Genomic DNA, 19,895 nt, shown 5'->3' with positions numbered 1-19,895 from the left:
TTTTACCTTCAGTCTTCTCCGTCACATGGGGTCACATGTTGCAGAGCAATTCCCCGCCAGGACAACAGAGGGCGTAGTGCTTCCCTGGGGTATCCTGTCTGGTCAAAGATAGTGCATTTATTGTGTCCATATTGTGTTTTTTGCATTTCAGAGACTTTTTAACAGGGGCAAATTTGTTCCACGTTCTCCTCCAACTCCAGCTCGCCACCTCTAAACCCACATTTCCCGTCATCTCCGTTCTCTAATAAAGCACTTGCTTCATATCTTCTTACTCTTCCAGTCACGGGTGAATGACATGTTCATATTTTTCTGCAAGGTATTCTTCAAACTGCTCCGTGTCTACCACTAGATATCTTCGGCTCGCTTTACTTTTTTGAGGGTGCAATGTTGATGACTTTAAAAGAAACAGTGTCCTGGCCAGGGGTGGATTTAGGACTGAAGAAGATCCGGGGCTTAACACACACACGCACGTGCGCGCATACACACACACACACGCACTAGTCAACATCATATATATCTTGTACCACATAATTTTTAATCTGAAGCTACATATTAAGCATATTCAGGGCAGAGTATTGTTCCTGTTAGTGTTTAGTGTGAGATGATAGTAAATATTCCCTTTCTTTCTCCAACAAACTTTACCTGATAAGCTAACTTTAGGCAAACCAGCAGCACAACAAATATTTTCAAATAAGACTCACAAACCTGAGTCAGCACCAGTCTCCTCAAAGCTGGGGTTCTGTCATTGTACTTTTGGTCTTAAAAACATCCTTATGTCCATCTTCACTCATGCATTTCAGGCAGAGAGTGTAGAAGAAGCCGGCTGCTGAAGGGCTTCTTCTTCAGTGGTGGAGGCTCAGGCAGGCTGTATACAAACTACTGCCAGCTGCTCCCTCTCTGTTGGACTTTGGTACTGCATGTTACTTCCGCGATTTAGATCCGGGGCTTTTCATGAAACATCCGGGGCTTCAGCCCAAGTAGCCGGGCCTAACGCCGCCCCTGGTCCTGGCCAATCACAAGCTTTCATTCTCCGTCTCATTGGAAGGATGTTTGGGATAGTGGGCTCGAGTCCGTTTGTAGTTGCGAGCCTGTTGGAGAGCCCACAACTCAACCACGGATAACGGTGTTGCGTGTCCGTACCGACACAGACGCAGAAGCATAAACGAGGCTTAACCATTAGCATTAGCAATTTAGCAAGTAGCATTGCTGTTATCCAATCCGAGGCGAGTCGTCCAAAAATCAGGAAATAAGAGTCCAAATGGAAGCTCAGCTGTGATGTGGCTCACTTCTAGTTCCTGAAAATGGTGCACTGGTGTTTTTCTTCTCCAGAGTACGGCTTACAAAGAATTAATTTCTGCAAGAGACTACTGCAAATGTATTGGTTAAACAAGCGTTCGACACCTTTAATCCACATCAGAAGCACACACTTTGTAAATATCTTAAGAAAAACATATAGCTGGATTAGTTTGAAATGACTAGAAATTTGAATCTCGATTGCTAATTGGATATATTTAATTCATTTCTACTTAAAATTTTTGAGCATTGATGTAAAAAAAACTAACGATCCATTAAGACATTCCTGACACAAGTTCCTTATAAAAATCTTCTGTTGCTTATCAAGAACACAGTTTCCTTGTTTGTGGTTTTCAAATGTTCCAACTTTTGACCCAAGACATAAAAACGGCAACGACCTGTGACCCCAAATATTGTTGGCTGAACAACAAGCATAGCTAAGCTACAGTTATAGTCTCAGGGAATGCTTTTCAGGTTTAGTTTGATTTCTGGAAACCTTCTCAAGACCTCAGACTTAGATCCACCCCATGAAAGTGGGTGTTTTAAAGTAGCTTCCTGTTTGAAATGTGTCAAATACATGTGGATGTGTGTGTATTGCTCTTCCCCTGATGTGTTTGCCTAAACCCCCCCAGTTCACTTTATTTCTATTCAGAAGTGTTTCAAGGTAGATTCTGCGCAGGGCTCCCAGCAGCTGGCAGGAATAAACCTAATGAGTTTTTCAGCATTGTAGCGGAGCTCTGAGCCCCTTTGAAATATAGAGATCCTAGACTGGTGCAGCATAGCTGCCGTGTGTCCACCCCAGGGAGGTTGCACCAGGAAATATTCTTGAGCATCAATCAGCTTAGGATGGAAGATGAAGACAGATTAGAAGGTGATGTCATAAATCCAGTTTCTCCCAAGGAAGTGTGTCAGGATTGGGATTTTTTCCAGAGGTTTTCCAGAGGATGGAATGGATTTGACCGAAGCAGTTGGAGATGGAAATCCTTTGCCATAGCAACTCACAGTGATACCTAATAGTTTTCAGGTTTTTAGGAGTAATACTACTGCACTGTAATGTGAAAACCTGTCCAGGGGCAGCATCACAAAACATCTGTCTCTGAAAAGCGTTTACGTGTCTTTAGTTTGATGCCAAAAGTTCCCTTTGATTTGAGGAAAGAAAACTGCAGTGATGGATGCTGCAGCTAATAAATAACACATTTGTCTTACACGACTTTGGCATCATTTGTCCCTTTACAGCTGAAATAAACACAAAAACAAACGCTGCTGAAATAAGGAAAATGAAAGAATAAAATCTGAAAACTGCTTTGTTCAGGGGAGGATCTAGAGCAGTGGAGAACCCCCTTACCTGTGTCCAAGACAAACCAACACCCCCCTAACCCAACACCTACTTGCATGCACACAATTAAAAGTGAATAGCAAACTTTATACAAGCATAAAGAGCAATACACAGAGTTTTAATTTGATTATTGACTGGGTTATTGGAATTTGATTCATGTAATTTTTATAAAGACAAAATTATGGGGACCCCCTGCAATCTTGTGTGGGTCCCCTAGAGTAATATGGGGGCCGGCTTCTCTGTTAAAGAGGCATATTTATAAGAAAGCATTACAAGTAAGTTATTACAACAATATAACATCAGCTCAGTTACATTTACTTTAGGTACAACAGCTTTTCAGTTAGCTAAAGAAAAAGAAAAAGATATTTTTGTGAAAATTTGATTACCCAAGTTTTTTTCTCTCAGTAAAGACATGAAAATATGTGTCTCAGAATCTCTTTTCAATTTTAGATAGATCCGTTCAAATGCTTTGGTTCCACATCCCGCATTAGGCTAAATTATCACAAAAAAAAACGGTACTTATTAATGCTTGGGCTCCGCCTACAGCTGGGGGTCTGCACTTGCTGTCACGGTGACACTGACCCAGCCGGAACCTCCCTAGAATCGCCCCTGGCTTTGGTCATTTGGAAAATCCAGAATCTGGTGTGAAGAATATTTGAATGGGTGTGTGAGTGGCAGCCTGCACTTACACAGAAAAATAACATTTGCAATAAAAACTCTAATTTATCTATAAATTTGTATCCATCAGAAAAACATCATACTCGGTTTTTCTTACTCATTCTCTTTGCAGCTACACAAATTTGACTAGAAAAGTGTCTGCTGCTTAACCAAAATGTATGCAAATGAATGCAACTCTAAAGATGCACATATTTATCTAGACTAGAGGAACCATCACAGGTTGCTTTGGCTTCATTTGAGCACTATTATAACCTTCCTAACTGCACTTTAAGATGAAACTTTCCCACAACGAAGCATCTTGCAGAGTCACCTTGCTAGCATCACGTTAAAACCGTATTGCTTCACAGCTTCAATGAGTCTCCTCTAGAGCAGTTTGAGAAAAACAAAACTCAGAGCTTGATTACTAACGGCAAAACAACGTGTCAGTTGTTTACGCGTGAGTCAGTTTCCCACACGTCCAGCACCTCCTGCTCCTCCGCCTAATCGTCCTCTGTCTTCTTCCTCTTTCACTGTCCTCCGGGTAACATCAGGAATGACCACCCTGAAGATAAGACACTGAAAATCCAGAAGTGTGTGTGTGTGTGTGTGTGTGTGTGTGTGTGTGTGTGTGTGTGTGTGTGTGTGTGTGTGTGTGTGTGTGTGTGTGTGTGTGTGTGTGTGTGTGTGTGTAAGCACCTGTAATGAGCACCACATGTATGTACTGAAGTCCAGGCTAATGAAGCTCAGTCCATTATTTATTTTCCCGTGGCTGTGTTGCTCTGCCTGTCGATGCACCTGTGTATACACACACACATACACACACGCATACACACACGCATGCACCATCTGTCAGTAATGACCGTTTTCTTTCGTACCGCATAGCGCTAAAGTCCCACGAGTGGTCATTAGACGAGAAAGCGACTGAGGGAAAGAGAGTAGATTTCTCGCCAGTTTTCTTTTTTCTGCTGTTGAATTGGATGGGTTTGGGGGTTCAGAGAAGGGTGGATATATAATACTTATAAACTGTGTCAAAATGAGAGAATTTGTCTTTTTTTTTTTTGCTGTAGCCTTGCTTTTATTCTGTCAGGAAAATTCAATCTGCTACTGAGGAGTTACAAGTCTTTCTTCTGTGTTCAAGTTCATCATGCAGCACTTAGGGTCAAGCATGCATCACTTTTAAAGAACTAATTGTCTGCATAAAGCAGAGCTCAATTCAAAACATCTGCTTTTCTCTGATTTTGTGTCCCTTCTTTTGCAGTGATGTCCAGCTTTCAGCAGGGAGCCTGCTCCCCTTACATCCACAGCACTTAGCTTTCTGGCCTTGCGGACCTCCCTAAATCCCCTCTGCCGGCTCCTGCTAATCCCCAGCAATTGTAGCAGGGCATGGCAGATAGAAACGGGGGTGGGGGGTTATAAGGGGGTGATGGTGAGAGAAGGCTGGAATAGAAAGACAAACAGGAAGCTCAAACGTGACCTCCATCTTGACAGGACTTCTTAATATTTCCTCCAGAGTTGATTGAGCTTGAACTTCCCTTTAACACAACCTTCTTGTTCCTGCCCTACAGTTAAAATCACAGGCATTTGACAACATTCTCAGTATGCCAGCAGGATCTATTATAGAAAAAGGCTTAAAGAGGACACATTAAAACTTTTAGGTTATAAAAGTTTGGTTGATAAGAAACATGCATATAGAACAAAAGAAAGAAAGAAAGAAAGAAAGAAAGAAAACAATCTTATATAGCGCCTCTCAAGATAAAAATCACAACAATTTCAGTATTTTTATTTTTAAAGTTTCAGTACCTTCCAGAATGAGTCATGTCAGGGCTCTGTCATTGTAATAAACCAAACTGAAGCTGGCCACGAACACCCATCCTAACTCGGGCTGCTATAAGCTGAGAAGCTCCGATATAAGGCAAGGACTCAGAGTAGAGCCGCTGCTCCTCCAGCAACAGCTCTCTCCTGCACGGGAGATATGGTTCTATTTCAATTTCCCCGTTTGTGATGTCACAAACGGGGACTTTTTGAAATGACTTGTTTTAGGCACATATATCTGAAAACCAAACACTGACAGAAAATGGGTGGACAGGTCATTTTTAATGTTTGGAGTGTTTATAGAGACAGTAGAGACCTACATGGCTGCACACAAGGATTTAATGTGTGTTTTGCATAATATGCTCCCTTTAAAACACTGTGTGTGCATGTGTGTGTGTGCGTGTGTGTCAAATGTGCCAAGAAGTAATTGTTGTGTTTAATGAGATTATGCTTCATGTAACAAAACTCAAAGAATCCTTCGTGTCATTGTTTGTTCCTTTAGTGTTTGAGCTGAACAGGTCCAGAGGGAGAAGAAAACATGAATTATTAATCCGCGTTTCCGTCTCTTTTGCAGGGAGCTGAATGGAAATAACCTCACACGTGTCACCAAGACCGACTTCGCTGGACTGAAGTACCTCAGAGTTCTGTAAGCACTTTGCGTTTATGATATGTTTTTAGAAGTGAAGCATGTTTGCGATAATCCCCTCATGCATACCTGAGCGCTAACCTCGCAGCTCGCTGTTCCAACGGCTCTCCGCTCAGATTAGCATAAACCCAGTGAAGTGGCAAAGCTTTCATCAAGTGTCCCACTCAGAAGTACATTAAGCTACTGAGTGACGGCAGCAAACGATGTAATGGACTTCTCTCTTGCTGTATTCTGCTTGTTGTCGTTGCACACACACACACACACACACACACACACACACACACACACACACACACACACACACACACACACACACACGCACGCACGCACACACACACACACACCTGTTCCCTCTTATCAGCATGTAAGGTGTGCACACGCACTGCCCCTGAAATGCTCTCAGCACAGTTAACACATGCAGGTGAAGTCATTGTCTCCCTCAGCGGTGTAATTACAAAGCACTTATGACTTCGGGTTATAAAGTAGCTATAAAAGTCTCTGTGTGTACACGGTGTGTGCACTCTTGTTACTAATGCTTCAGGTGTTTAAAACATGGTGTAAGAGGAAGCAGTGCAGACTGTAACATGTTTTAAATGTAACACGAGCTGAACATAATTCCTTATCCTGCATAGCCTCGTTTGCCCATCCCCTGTCCACCCCCCCCAACCCCCAACCCCCCCCCCCCCCCGTTCCTTTTTCGTTTTACCCCCACCTTACTCTCTGTCCTCGTTTTCTGCACCACCTCGCTCCCCCAGCTTGTTGCCGGTTTGTCGCTGACCGCCAAGCAACCCTCAAAAGCAAAGATAAAAAAAGAAAACAATAACAACCGTTCATCTTGACAGTCAGCTGCCATCCGTTCTGCCAGGCTAATATCAACGTGGCGTATTTATCTCCTTTCATGTGTTTTTTACATGTATTCTTTGTAAAAAGGCAGTAGAGCAGGACGAGGCAATGCCTCCAAGCTGTATTTTAAGAAAGTTTTCCCAATTCAGGAGTGCAAATCTTTTTTCCCCTCATTTCCATTTAAATTCATGAGGAAGAGATATGAAGTGAATTGCACTTTTCTCTCCATGTTTATGGAGTGTGAACAATGATTAGCATTTATATTCGACAGGGAGGAAGCCTGGACTGCTGAGTTACAGCGCAACGTGGCCTCACAGGAGACACGCGGGCTTTGCCTTTCACAGGAAAACAGTTGTATGTGTAATGAAGGGAAGGTCTTGTTGCTGTAGAACAATTTTCTCTCCTTCCTGACTCTGTGTTGTTTTAACATTTACAATCCCGTCCAGGTCGTTATCCGTGCAGATCAGGAACATTTCCCTCTGTTCTTGACTCCATCTGTTTGATGTAGCGTCTGAAACTCTGATACTCTTCGCTGTTCTCCAACAGACACAAACACATTTTTTCCCTTATTTGGACCACTTGTAAAAACCGTGGAGCTCACCTCATGCTTTTTGACCCCCCCGCGCGCTTTTCGTCTCATCTCCACCGAGCTTCTACACCCCCTTCGGACCGCTCCAGATCCCGGACTCAGACTTTCTGAGCCACCTTGGAAACTTTCCTGGCTGCCATTCCTTCTTTCCTAGCCAAGATTCCACACACTGTGCCCTCAGTCCACACCACTGCCCTCTGTGTGTGCGTGCGTGCGTGCCTGTGTGTGTGTGTGTGTGTGTGTGTGTGTGTGTGTGTGTGTGTGTGTGTGTTTGAGACAGAGAATAAAAAGTGCAACATGCTGCAGACATCTCACCAGTCAAACCCCTAAAGCGCCTATATGTTGTTTGAACCTTTGTGATTCCAAAACCCAGATATTCCTCCTTGTGTCCTTTTTCTGCAGGCAGCTGATGGAGAATCAGATTACCGTGATCGAGCGAGGGGCTTTTGACGATATGAAGGAGCTGGAGCGACTGTAAGTACTACCTAGGGGGGGTTGTACACATCTCTTCTCTTAGATTTCAACATGAAACAGCAAAAAGCACCACTCGCCTGATGAGATTACAGTTGGAACCAGTTGTGTCAGGACTGAGGTGTCCCCTCTCCATCAATCCATTGTGGTTGGATTGTGCTGAGAGGGTGCAGTGTGGACTGGGAGTGTATTTTATTAGCTTTGCCTGACAGGAATGCCCTCAGTGGGATGTGTGGGCTTGAAAGGCCTTCCCCACCACAGAGCTGGCTCATCTGGACAGCACCGGGACTCCTCGACAGCTTGTAAAGCTGCTGGGAAACACACAGACAAACACTATCAACCACACCTCAACCGGCTCATTAGTAAGTCAGTGGTTCGGCCCACATGTGAACCTGCACAGCAGACGACTTTTATGGACACGCTCGGAGTCAGACATGGTGGTGAGATGATTTTTCCTCAGATCCCAGACCAGCGTTTACCAACGCTGTTACCATTCCTAAAGCCGTGCACACTTTATTTTCTTTTCAAGTGATCCCAAATATTGGGTAGGCTCTCCCAGGTGCCAGACCACTGTGCAAATCAAGTGGCTAATGCTTTTATATGTGTAAAAAAACAGCCACCAGTAGATCCAGTTCAATGTGAATTCAGCAGTGGTGATGGATAATTATTGTATAATATTCACAAAATCTAAGTTTCCTTTTCGGTGTGTGGCTCGAGAGGCACACGTCCCAACATCTGTCCGAAGACATGGCAGCGGCCTGCCGTTTACATTTGCTGCGTCGCTCTGCCAGTGTGTTCACTCCCGTTGCCTCCAAAGGGCCTTTCAGAGCAGGGAGACTTGTGGTTTCCAAAAGATTAGCAACAGTCTGTTCCTCATTGACTTAATTGTTGTATTTGCATAAAGCCTGCCAGTCTGGGATGTTGGTTGTTTGACGTACACTAAGTTTGCCAGCAACCAGTCCTGTCAGTGCTTTCATAGACTTTAACTTGCTCAACACTTTCCCCTTGTTTTGACGGTTTGCCCCAGAAAATAAAAAGGGAGAAATAATCATGTTGGTGTTTACATAGCCGGCTAGATGTAGATCTTTCATTTAGATGGAAATGTTGCTTTCCTGTTGTTCTGGGAAAGCCAGCAGAGTTCTGGATTCCCTACAAAGACAATTTACCACTGGACGTTCAGCGGGATACTTATGTGACATTCAGAACGCATCGAAGCACCATAGCTTAGGGCTGAAACTGGTTCGCCGACACCTGGAAACAAATTGTCCACAGCCTGCACACCTAACGTCACGCACGCAGACACACTGGCTGACCGTGCCTTTTCCTTGCTGCAGGCGGCTGAACCGTAATCAACTGCAGCAGCTTCCCGAGCTGCTGTTTCAGAAGAACCCTGCCCTCTCTCGACTGTAAGTACATCTGCCTTATTTTTACTCCAAAAGACTTGCACACACACCTTCTCATTTCCGTCAGCACATGCGCCAATGCTCTTTGTCTTTCCTTTGTTATGAAAGCCCCCACCTGTTGCTAGGATTATGCAAGTCTGATGAGCGTTGGCTCTGGTTTGATTTGGTTTAAACACAATTAAAGAACGATTAGGATTCAGTTTCAGTCTCTGGAAGGGACTCGTCGAGAGTTATTAGTGTGTCAGCTTATTAGGAGAAAACGAACTGTTCTTTACACACTGTTGGACCTCGCTGCCAAGTCATCTGCAGTTTCTCCGGGCTAGTCGTGAGAATGACTGGTAACAGGTTGCTGATGTGACACGAGCTGAGGGACGCATTACTGTAAACGACTTTGAACTGAGTTCCAGGTGGAAGAACGTCTGCGTTACTCAAGGAGGTCATTTTACATCAAATCCCCGAAGCTCGCCCCAGCAGCAGACTCCATCTCTATCATGTGAATGAAATATGTCATTAGAGTTTGTGTTTTGTTCAAAGACCAATCCCAAGCTGTCACACACCCACACACACACACTCCCGTACCGTTACACAGTCCCACAGAAATGCTTAACTTTAATTCCCAGCTGTAGCGGAGCCCAACGTTTCTTTTCCCTTCTCTTCGGGATAATCAGCGTCCCTTTTAATAGCTGATCATTCCAGCTCCCTTTTCAGTTCAGATTACCTGAAGCATCTGGGAATAATGAAATGGCAGGACATGGAAAAATCATTTCCCTGCTGCCTATCTTCACAGCAGTAGTACTAACCAATGACCTACGCTTTAGCCCTCCATCTGTTTGTCCTTTGTTTGATGTTCAGCACCATCTTGAATCTATCCGTCACTTCCTTTTCAACCTTCTCTACCCGTCACCCATCATTATGCCGAATCCAGTCGTTTGGGATTGAAGCCAAAACGTCCATCTTTAAGGGAACCGATGAAGCCCGGCTGAGCCGCACCAAAGTTCTCTGAGAGAAGGGAGGTGCAGAGCAGGCCGAACCCTTCCCAGACCAGCGGATGGCCTTGAAAATGTGTGATTATTCCATCTGGAGTGTGTTCTGCCAGCAGCCAGAGGATCGCTGCTCTGCTCTTTCATCCAATCAAACGCATGGTCGTTATTCTAAACCCAGAACTGGTTTTGGTTCCACGCTCTGGCAAAACCTGTTGTTTAGTTTTGCTTGACTTATTGGCTACGTGTTTTGTTTACGTTTACTCGTTCATCTCTGGCTGGATAACGGAGCCTCGTGGTGCCAGACGTTTAAACAAATGTAAACCAAGTGGCTGTGAAATTGATAATAATTTAGCTTTATTGCTTCTGATGGACTTTGAAGGCATTCAGTCTTGAGAGGAGGAGTTTTGCAGCTATCTTAACGAGTGCATTTGTGCAAGTGTGTCTGAGAACGGCAGCAAAAGCAGAAAGAACGGGCAGCCTGCAGACAGTCTGGTGTTTTGTGCTTTTGCACTTGCTCAAAGAGCTCCCAGGGACCTCATGGATTATGTCTTTATGATCCCAACAAGTAAGGTTAATGTGAGAGCCCACTGCCCTCGGGTGGAGCGCTAACCCAGATGCTTTTTCTTTTCCTGGAGACGAGATTAATTGCTGCCCCTTCCCTCTTTTGGGGTGCTTTTGCACTCTTTCTGTCTCCCCTACTCCCCTCTTTTGGTGTGCTCATCCTAGAGCGAGGGTTTTCTGGGGAAACTAGAACAACGGAGTAGCTATTTGTCACAGACGCCCCGCTGAGAGGACAAACAGAAAAAGGGGCAAAGGGGACAAACGAGCGAGGGACAGCAGATTATCAGATCGTGTCTCTCATTCAACTTTTGAGCAAAAGCTGCCGGGTTGATAAACGGCTGCTGTTTTGTGAGTTTTTAAGGGTTTGTCTTACAACATGGAAAATAAATGAATATCCTAATTTCAATTAAAAATTACCAACATTTTTTTTCTCCACAGCTCTGCAAAAGGTGTAAAATTCTCTCATTTTTGAGAAAATTCTAATATAATTTTATGTTTTACCAAACGGCAGCTCAGCTTTGCCGTTTAAGAGCTTTCCTCCTAACGTTCACCCCCGCTTCCTGCACAGGAGAGATACAGGGACACTGATGCATGAGGGGCAGAAGAAAGATAATTGGCACTGATTAGAGATGATTAGAGATAGTTAGAGTTAGTTAAAGCTGCCTGTGATGGATGGCATCAACAAGGAGGCTCGGGAAAGGTGGCGCGGAGGCGCTGAGAACAATAACAGTAAAAATAGAGTTGCATTCATCACCGCTAATGACCTGTTGGCCCCATCCTACCACCCTTGACTTATCCTCATCCTATTTCCACTGCGCTACAGATCTGTAATCTACTCATCTGTGGTTGTAATTAGTGTCTTGTCGCGGTGGGAGAGCAAGCGGAAGGAAGAGCTGTGGGACGGAGGGAAAAGGCGGCATAGGTGAGCAGACTAGGGGGAGTGGAGAGCAGTTAGGCTGATAGCTGCCCCCAGGGGATAGCATCTGTTGGCTACTCAGGATGGAAGTTTGGAGGTAAAGGGGTATTTTGTGGTTTCTGATTACCTTGTTGCTTCTTGGTGCCAAAAACAAACGGAGGCAGCAACACAGGTTTGTTTACTGGGGTTTTGCTTTCATTGATGGCCAACGAAAGGTGAGGGGATGGTTAGGAGAGGATTTCCCTCGTATATCTCCCCAGGAGGTAGAGAAGATGGGAGTGGTAGTACCTGTGCTGCAGGGGAGTTGAGGAAATCCTGGCAAAGGACTGCAGGAGGGGGCGTGCCTGAATCTTCTTTCAAATCCTTCATTTTTCAGAGGCTGTTTAATGCCTGGCAACAGGTTTCCCAATGTAAACAAACCCCAAACACTATATCAGCGCACACACAGGAGAGAGAGAGAGAGAGAGAGAGAGAGAGAGAGAGAGAGAGAATGTAAATAATAATAATTAGATTCAAACACACACACAGAATAACGCTATAATTACATCTCTGTGTGTGTGTGTGTGTGTTTGTGTGTGTGTGTGTGTGTGTGTGTGTGAATGGTTTGCACACACGAGGGATTACACTCTTTCTCTGGCTTTGACGGCAGATAAAAGCTGATTTGGTGTCGATGCAAAGCTGCTTCCTCTGTGTTTGTGTTGGAGGGATGCTGTGTTGTGTGTTTGTTGATGGCTGGATGCTTAGGGAACAGTAGCTCAGTGAGAAGAAAGATGTGTTTTCAGGGGAAGGAGGTTCAGAATAAATGATGTGGACTATCATTAAACCTGTAAATCATCTCTGTCAGTTTTCCTGCTCTGCTTCATCTTTCAGTAAACAGTATTTTCTCTTTTTCTTTTGCCATCAGGCTGGCTGGCTTTAAAGCTCTGTGGTGTTCTAGGAGCTTCTGTACCCTAAAACTAGAAGATTATCACGTTAGCCTTTTAGCATATGGCTGCTTGAAAGACAGACGTGTTTTTTCTCCCTCCATAACTATTTCTAAGGATTGGATTGTGTGTATGCATCTGGCAGTCTGTTAAAGCTCCAAACATTTCCCTGTCTTTGTCTCTGCTGGCGAATGACATGCCTCGCTATGCTAGGTCCCCCCCGCCTGTCGATTGTTTGGGCCCTGACTCGGCAGCCGTCCCCATGGTAACCCATCTTCATCAGGAGGTTTTTGGGCCACCAGCTGTAGACATCCTGATTATTTGAGTGGAGTTTGTCTGGTATTAAGCAAACGCTGACACATCTGACCCTGGTGGGTTTGGGTAGCCGCAGACTCAGTGAAAAACGCACACACAAAGTAAAAATATCCACACTGTTGGACAAAAAATATTATTACTTACAAGTCCAGTGACAACAAAGCCAGGTCACCATCAGTCTGTGGTTTTGTAGTCTCCTTTAGCCCCCGCCGTGCCGATATTTCTTTCTGGTTTTAACGCTTTGCTTCACCTCCAACAACTTTACTTTTACTTTTACTTCCAGTCTCTGCCATGATGCTAACAGAAAAAGCACACCTAGCATAACAGCTAACCGCCATAAAGCAGGTAAAGAGCTCCCCTTAGAACACCACCTACACCCGTTCCACAAAACTTTAGTCTGGTTTTTGGGCTGCAGAGTAAATATGAAACTGGTCATTTTAATCACTGAGATCAATGTTAAAGCTCTAGCTCAGTTTTAAAAAATGATGTATTTTTACTTTAAATGTAGAGTAATATGCATTGTTATGGTTGAAAATAAATGTCAATAACTCCTTACTTTAGTTACGTTAATTCAACATTTTATTTCTTACAGTGAATAACAGACGTGTCGTTACCATAGATACATGTTTTGTTAATATTTGCAAATTCTAATCAAACATTTTCATGTATTCAATCAAATGTAAGTCAGAATCCCAGGAAACTTTCTGCAGTAACACAATTTTAGCAAAATAGTCAAAACCTATTTTTTATTTTGTGAAGAAAAAAAAGGCAAATCATAAATTTTGAAGTGGCGTGCTAACTTAATAAAGTCCCATAAGTCATCATCAGACACTGGTGACATCTCATCGATGCATCAACCCATCCCCATGGGGAGCAGTGAGCTGCAGCAGTGGCTGTGCTCGGGAACTATTTGGTGGTTTAACCCCCAAATCCAGCTCCTTAAAGCTGAGCACCAAGCAGGGAAGCCCTGGGTCCCATTTTTAAAGTCTTTGGTATGGCCCCGACCAGGAATTGAACCCACGATCTCCCAGTTCCAGGGGGGACACTCCTACTACAAGGCCACTGAGGTGGTTTTTCCCCTTACCTGTGTCCTGCGTGAGTGAATTTAGTCTTTTTTCTAGAGCTTGTTCTTAAGTTTTAAATGAAGAAACGAAGCAAGGCTAGAGTAAGTTTTTATGGGCGTGGGTGATGGCCTTGCAACCAGCCCCCAAAATATCTGGCAACTTCATGCCCAAGCCCCCCGTCCTGGCCCGGTCCTTGTCAGCTGGTAAAAGTGGCTTTTATGGCTTGTCACTGTTTTCTTTACGAGTCGGACCGTGTGTGAGACAGAAATGCAGACCAAGCCATGTGAGGAGAGCAGAAGCCAAAAAGGGGTGATTTAAAAACCACTCTGCCGTCTGAAATATTCACAGCCGCAGAACAAAGGGAGCGAGAAAGAAGGAGGCTAAAGGAACAGAGGAAGAACAATGTTAAAAACGAAAGAGAGGGGGAGTGGTCGGAGGTGAAAAGGGAGGGGGAGGAAAGAAGGATGCAGGAAAAAATCCGGAAGGAAGCAGCAGTGTTTACTTTTCCTAATGATTTCTACATCCTTCCTCATGAATAATTGATTGGATACTGAGGCGTGTTAAATATTCAGACTAAAGCACCGGGACATCGGTGATCTGTGTCCGGCGTCTAGTACTCACAGCTCCACACACACACTGATGCATCTGATGTTCTAAATATTCATAAAAGCAACCAAACACACACATTCTCCCACGACGACCCTCTCAATCATAAACGTGCACGTTCTTGTGAGCGTGTGCACGTAAACATCACCACACCGGGGGCTCGTCTGGTTATTATGAATTGATACGGCATAAATAAGACATCACAGTGTGGTCTAGATCCGTCGTGAGGATACACACGCAGGGAACTGTCTTGCAGAACTGGTGGAGGAGGCCTCCTCTCCTTCCTCCTCCTGTGTGGCAGCGACAGTTTGCCGCTGTGACGGCTGTCTTCACCGCCTCCTGATTGGGACTGACACAAACAGGAGAGAAGGCTACCCTCGTGTCCTCACATGCAAACACACACCCACACTCACACTTATGAGATCTAAAGGCAGGGGTTTGAGGAATGCTGCAGTCTGGTCCCAGCAAAAACAGCCAGAGTGGTGTTTGTCGGGTCGTCCAGCTTGGGTGTGTCTGAACTTCTTGGCCATGTGTCCACAGAAACTCTTAACCGGGTGTTTCCTTCGCTCGGGGCATCTTAACACAGGTCGTTTCCAAATCGGAGGTCTCGTTCTAGCTCTAGCTAGTCTTGGTCATCATCTGGTAATGTTGTGTGTGAGCAGGAGAGCAGCAGTTGAGTGCAACGTCTCGTTATGAGCTGTTAGTGGCTGGACTGGGACCACTGGAAACGACCCAGGCAGACCTTTAGAAGCACAGCCTTGCATCCCAGAGGTTTGATTGGAGGGGGGGGGGGGGGGGGGGGGGGGGGGGGGGTGTAAGTCCTTCATAACATCCTGCAAAGCAGGAAGACACACATACCCTTGAACCCACACACATGCACTAAACGACTGTTCCAGCCTGACTGCCCTGGTCTCGCCATCTGATAAAGATTTGCAAACAAATAAACAAACTGGAGGGCAAATTATTCCTTCATACCCCCCCCCCCCCACACACACACACACACACACACACACACACACACACAAGCAAATGCCACTGTACACATTTACATCCCCCTCCTGATTGTTTGCTTCTGTAGCAGCTCTCCGGGGCTCAGACTCTTGGCTTTACCGTTCCTCAGCAGGAGGAAGAAACACAAAGGAAAAAACTGGAGAGTTTATAATGTGCCTTACATTTTCTAAAACAAAATCTGATCCCATTGCTTGGGAAAGTGTGGTGTAATGGATGGAAAGAGATCTTGGGATTTTTAGATGAGTGTGTATGTGTAATTACAGGCTTTGGATACATCCCTTTATCCTCTGGTAGGAGAAACCCAGTTGAACTCCTTCCTCTTCCCCGTGGCTATGTTCCTGTGTGTGTGTGTGTGTGTGTGTGTGTGTGTGTGTGTGTGTGTGTGTGTGTGTGTGTGTGTGTGTGTGTGTGTGTGTGTGTGTGTGTGTGTGTGTGTGACTCCTCTCTGTCTGTGGTGAGCAGGTCCATGCTTAGGACTTTTTATTTACAGCCCCAAGGCTTTTGTTATCGAGACTCCTCGGGCTACAGCGGTGGTGAGATGTGAAGTTTTCTGTTTAGTCTGCAGGGAGGTTAATGAGGTTCAGATTGAGGGGGCTAACAGCGAACGACGCTAACAGACTCACTGGTTTAAACATATACTAGAAAAAGTTTGCTTGTCCCAAATGAAGCTATCAGTGAACTTTGGGTTTCCTTGTATTGTCATTTAACAACTGCAGCTTAAGTGCTGCACACACTGGCCAGGTATCCCACAAAATGAAGATATTTTACTTTGGTTACAAAAGTGAAGATTAAACCGCACCATCGGTCTGAGACAAACATGAAGATTTGCACATTTTCTATCATCAGCGTTTGCTTGCAGACGTAAATAACCGGGGTTTTAGGTGTCGAAACGCATGCCTGCAACCAAAATGTCCTGATATCACATGTATGACCAGCTTGTTTGAGCTAGCTCAGGGACTGCTCTATATAGAAGACCACACGCGAAGGACAACATTAAGGACAGTTATCTCCCACCACCTGGTTTTACTACGTCTAAGGAATGATTTTGGGCAACTACTGCCGCCCACAGCCTTGGCTTCACTGTGCACTGGATGTCTTCACTGAAAACGAGGTAGCGGACACAAGTTTTCTTTCCTAGATGGGCATGGAAAGACTTTATTTATTTTTTTATGGCTACGTGTGCACATGTTCTCAGTCTCTGCATTTTTAAAAATGGAAATCTCTTAAAGGCCAAGTTCACTGAGAAATTGTCTTTTACCTGTTATTTTTGAAGTACGATCGTCACTCTGAGTTTAACGTGCAGGCTGAATGTGAAAATAGTCATCTTCTCCTGTTTCCTGCATTTGTTTCTGATGGAAAACTGATGGGGACACACCGAGATTAGAAAAGCCACTAAGATGTCACGCTGAAAAGTAGCAGTCATGGACTCACCCATGTTGGCCCACAACTGGGAAGGCTGTTTGATGGTTTAGCATCCAGGAAACAGCAGAGTATGTCAACGTTAGCAATAGCAACTCCACCACATGGCAGAACTCCTCCAGGTTTGCGTTATCTGTAGAGATAAAGCATCAACATTGCAAAGCAGTCAGTAGAAGAGTTGTGCTGCTTTTAGCCAATCAGAGGCTAAATGTCCAAATCTTGCCGTGTTCTGCTCTGGCTAACTTCTACCTCCTCCCACAGAGGTCGCCTCACAGAAAACCGTCGTCTGTACTAGAGACCACTGCAAAAGTAAGGCCAGGTAACCTCATGATCAAAGCTAATCTCAGGAACATAAATACAAATCTGGTCCTCCTTCTTGGTGCCGAATGCAAAAATGATCCCCCATCTGAATATTTCATAGTGAGTCCTGATCCTCCACACGTGTGAGAAGATAGTGGTTAATATTCTTTTAGTTCTTCCCAAATCTATCTATTATTTACTGAGTTTCAAATCAAGAAGGCCAAATATTTATGTGCATCGGCCTAGTTTTTCATAGTTTTCGTAAATAATTCACAAATTGACAAATAAAACATGAGTAGATGTATGATCAGCGTACCACGGTGGGTGAAATTTAACATTCTTTATTTTGCATGAAATTTCACCACCCATCAAAGAAACAAAGGGGGTTTGAGCCTTTGGAACATTATTTTGCACCTGCTCTGCCAATGCAGTGAGCCATGTGCTAACGTTTATATTCCAGCATGGGATCTTCTGCCATGAACGTTTGCACCATCCACTCCTTCCTCAGATGTCTTCCTCTTTTAGAAATCAAAAGGCTCGTATCCGCGTTGGTTATTGAACTGCCTGCAGTTGAGTAAAGAGACATATTGGGGCGCAGGGTCGGTGAGTTGCAGCACAAATGCCATTTCTGTTTCCAATATTGCCTCTCACACACAACACTCTCCTGCTGCTGTCGCTGCATGCAGCGGTGATTTCATTATCCCAGGAGTGTGTGTGCATGTCTGTTGTGGAGATTTGCTTTCTTCAGTGAGAAACTGGATGAAGTTCTGTGCAGGGGGTGTGATATTTGCTCAGTTTATCAAGGAGTCACTGGAGGATGGAATCGATTTCCCTTCCCTGCTGTTTCAGCCGGGCATCTACACGCACACGCCCCGCCCAAAACAACGCATCCTGAAGCGAGGGTTACAGTCTGACACCAAAAGAGTGTGTGTGTGTGTGTGTGTGTGTGTGTGTGTGTTGACTTGCCACGCCCATTCGACGTCTCAAAAAGAGCAAGAAAAGCAAACGATTGAGAAAGAGGGAGAAAAATAGATGAAGTGGTGAAAATTCTTTTACCATGCTCGGGAAGTGGGTTTGTCTGGAACTTAAAAAAGTTTTCCTGCTGAGGGTTTAAATCCTATTCTCTCCAAATTCACTGCAGTGCCTCAGTTTAATCAAAGAAACTGGTTGGAATGAGTGAAAGTAATAAGTTTTGGGGATTGGGCAAAAAAAAAAAAAAAGAAAGGGACACAGAGAAGAAAGATTGTCCTCGTCTTTAGACTTTAAAAGGATTCTCATCTCTTCTCATCTGTGACTTTGCTTGGAGACAGAGAGGCGGGGGGAGTCAGGGGGCACCTGCAGGAGAGCATTAACTATTATCACTTCAAAGCTGAACTCCACTGGAAGAGGCCCGTGTGACCCTACGGAGGATGAAACACCGCATAGAGGAAAAAGTAGAAAACCTTTCCTCGTTCTCCTTCTATCACCCCCCCTCTGCCCTTTTTCGTACTGTAACCCATCTCCTCCCACTCATCTTCTCCCTCTGTCCCACCTTCCTTATCGCCTCCCTTCTGATATTCCTTCTCATGGCTTATCTGTGTCTTTAACACCTGGCTGCTTGGATGGAAGGTTCAATATGAGACCACCCCCCCCCCCCCCCACCCCCCCCCAGCCGAATTTCTCTGGCGTATAAAGGCCCGGGCAGTGCAAGGATGAGCCTCGGGCTGTCATAATGAGCTGGCAGACTCTTTCATATGGAGATCAAGCTGATGGCTGGAGGGGTCTTCTCGGGTCTGGTGTCAGATATTACCCAGCATATAGCTGAGGCTAGTAGAATGGAGCAGACCTGGCCAGATCTAGAAATGTCAACGTTTCCCACGAAGTCCAGATGGTCCAAATAAAAAAAATAAAAAAACAGCCACACAACTTTGAATGGATGTAAGTTATAGCACCCTTCTGTCTGACACATGGGACCAGTGATCTTTACTGATATTTACAGGCCACAGAAGGTCAGATACCTTAGGCAGAGCAACACTTTAAAGCCAGAAACCAGCAGACACACCATTTTGTTTAGGTGAATCCTGCTGGCTCCTAGAGCGAGACAACACTTTATAAATATGCTATCTGAATTTATAGGCGGGGTGGGGGGTGTTCTGAACAAACTACGATGCGCTTCACCCAGAAGCGACTTTACCACTCCTTAAATCCTTCGTGCCCAGCCCCTTAAATCCTCGTGTGTGTCTATGAATCAGTGATGTCAAGCCACACATCGTTATCCCCCCCCCCCCCCCCCCCCCCCCCCTGACGCCTTCATTAGGCCGACAGAGGGATTACCTCGGGTCTGATTAGGCCACTTTTTAAACACGATAATCCCCATCAGTCACACCGCAACCTGTTAAAGTTGTCACGCTCGACTGATTCGACTTTGAGTCTCTGCGAGGCAGGAAGTAGGATGGCTCCAGAGCGTATACGGTGGTTTCACGTCATAAAACTGTTCTGAAAGGAGAAAAAAGTCCTGTAAAGAGTTTTAACAGACTGACGAACAGCTTCCACGCTTCCCCGGCACTTTTATATTCCTCCCTTCCTCCTTTGCTCCACGCTTTCCTGTTCCTCTTCCTGTTAATGAAACAAAAGACGATAAATTTCACTGAGAACGACTGACGCCAAATGCATCAGGATGTGATAAATATCTGTGAAGCTTTTATTTCTTTTTATAGTTTCTAATTGTTTCTATGGCGACCGGGTTGTCGGAGCGATGCTCCTGCTGG

The 19,895-nt window shown here is 44.8% G+C and overlaps 1 protein-coding gene across 4 annotated transcripts in view; it reads left to right on the top strand.

The window, feature by feature from the left end:
• Positions 1 to 19,895, top strand: part of slit1a (slit homolog 1a (Drosophila)) — a 100,574-nt gene that overhangs the window by 7,939 nt on the left and 72,740 nt on the right. For all 4 annotated transcript variants that reach the window (XM_070542414.1, XM_070542412.1, XM_070542413.1 and 1 more), the window contains exons 2-4: positions 5,673 to 5,744; positions 7,579 to 7,650; positions 8,982 to 9,053. In XM_070542414.1, coding sequence (XP_070398515.1) covers positions 5,673 to 5,744; positions 7,579 to 7,650; positions 8,982 to 9,053 — 216 coding nt within the window. The remainder of the gene's footprint in view (positions 1 to 5,672; positions 5,745 to 7,578; positions 7,651 to 8,981; positions 9,054 to 19,895) is intronic.

The sequence above is a fragment of the Nothobranchius furzeri genome, chromosome 12 (assembly GCF_043380555.1).
Source record: "Nothobranchius furzeri strain GRZ-AD chromosome 12, NfurGRZ-RIMD1, whole genome shotgun sequence".
Classification (NCBI taxonomy): domain Eukaryota; kingdom Metazoa; phylum Chordata; class Actinopteri; order Cyprinodontiformes; family Nothobranchiidae; genus Nothobranchius; species Nothobranchius furzeri.
The sequence above is the reverse complement of the archived record's forward strand: the minus strand, read 5'-3'. Positions and strand labels throughout refer to the sequence as shown.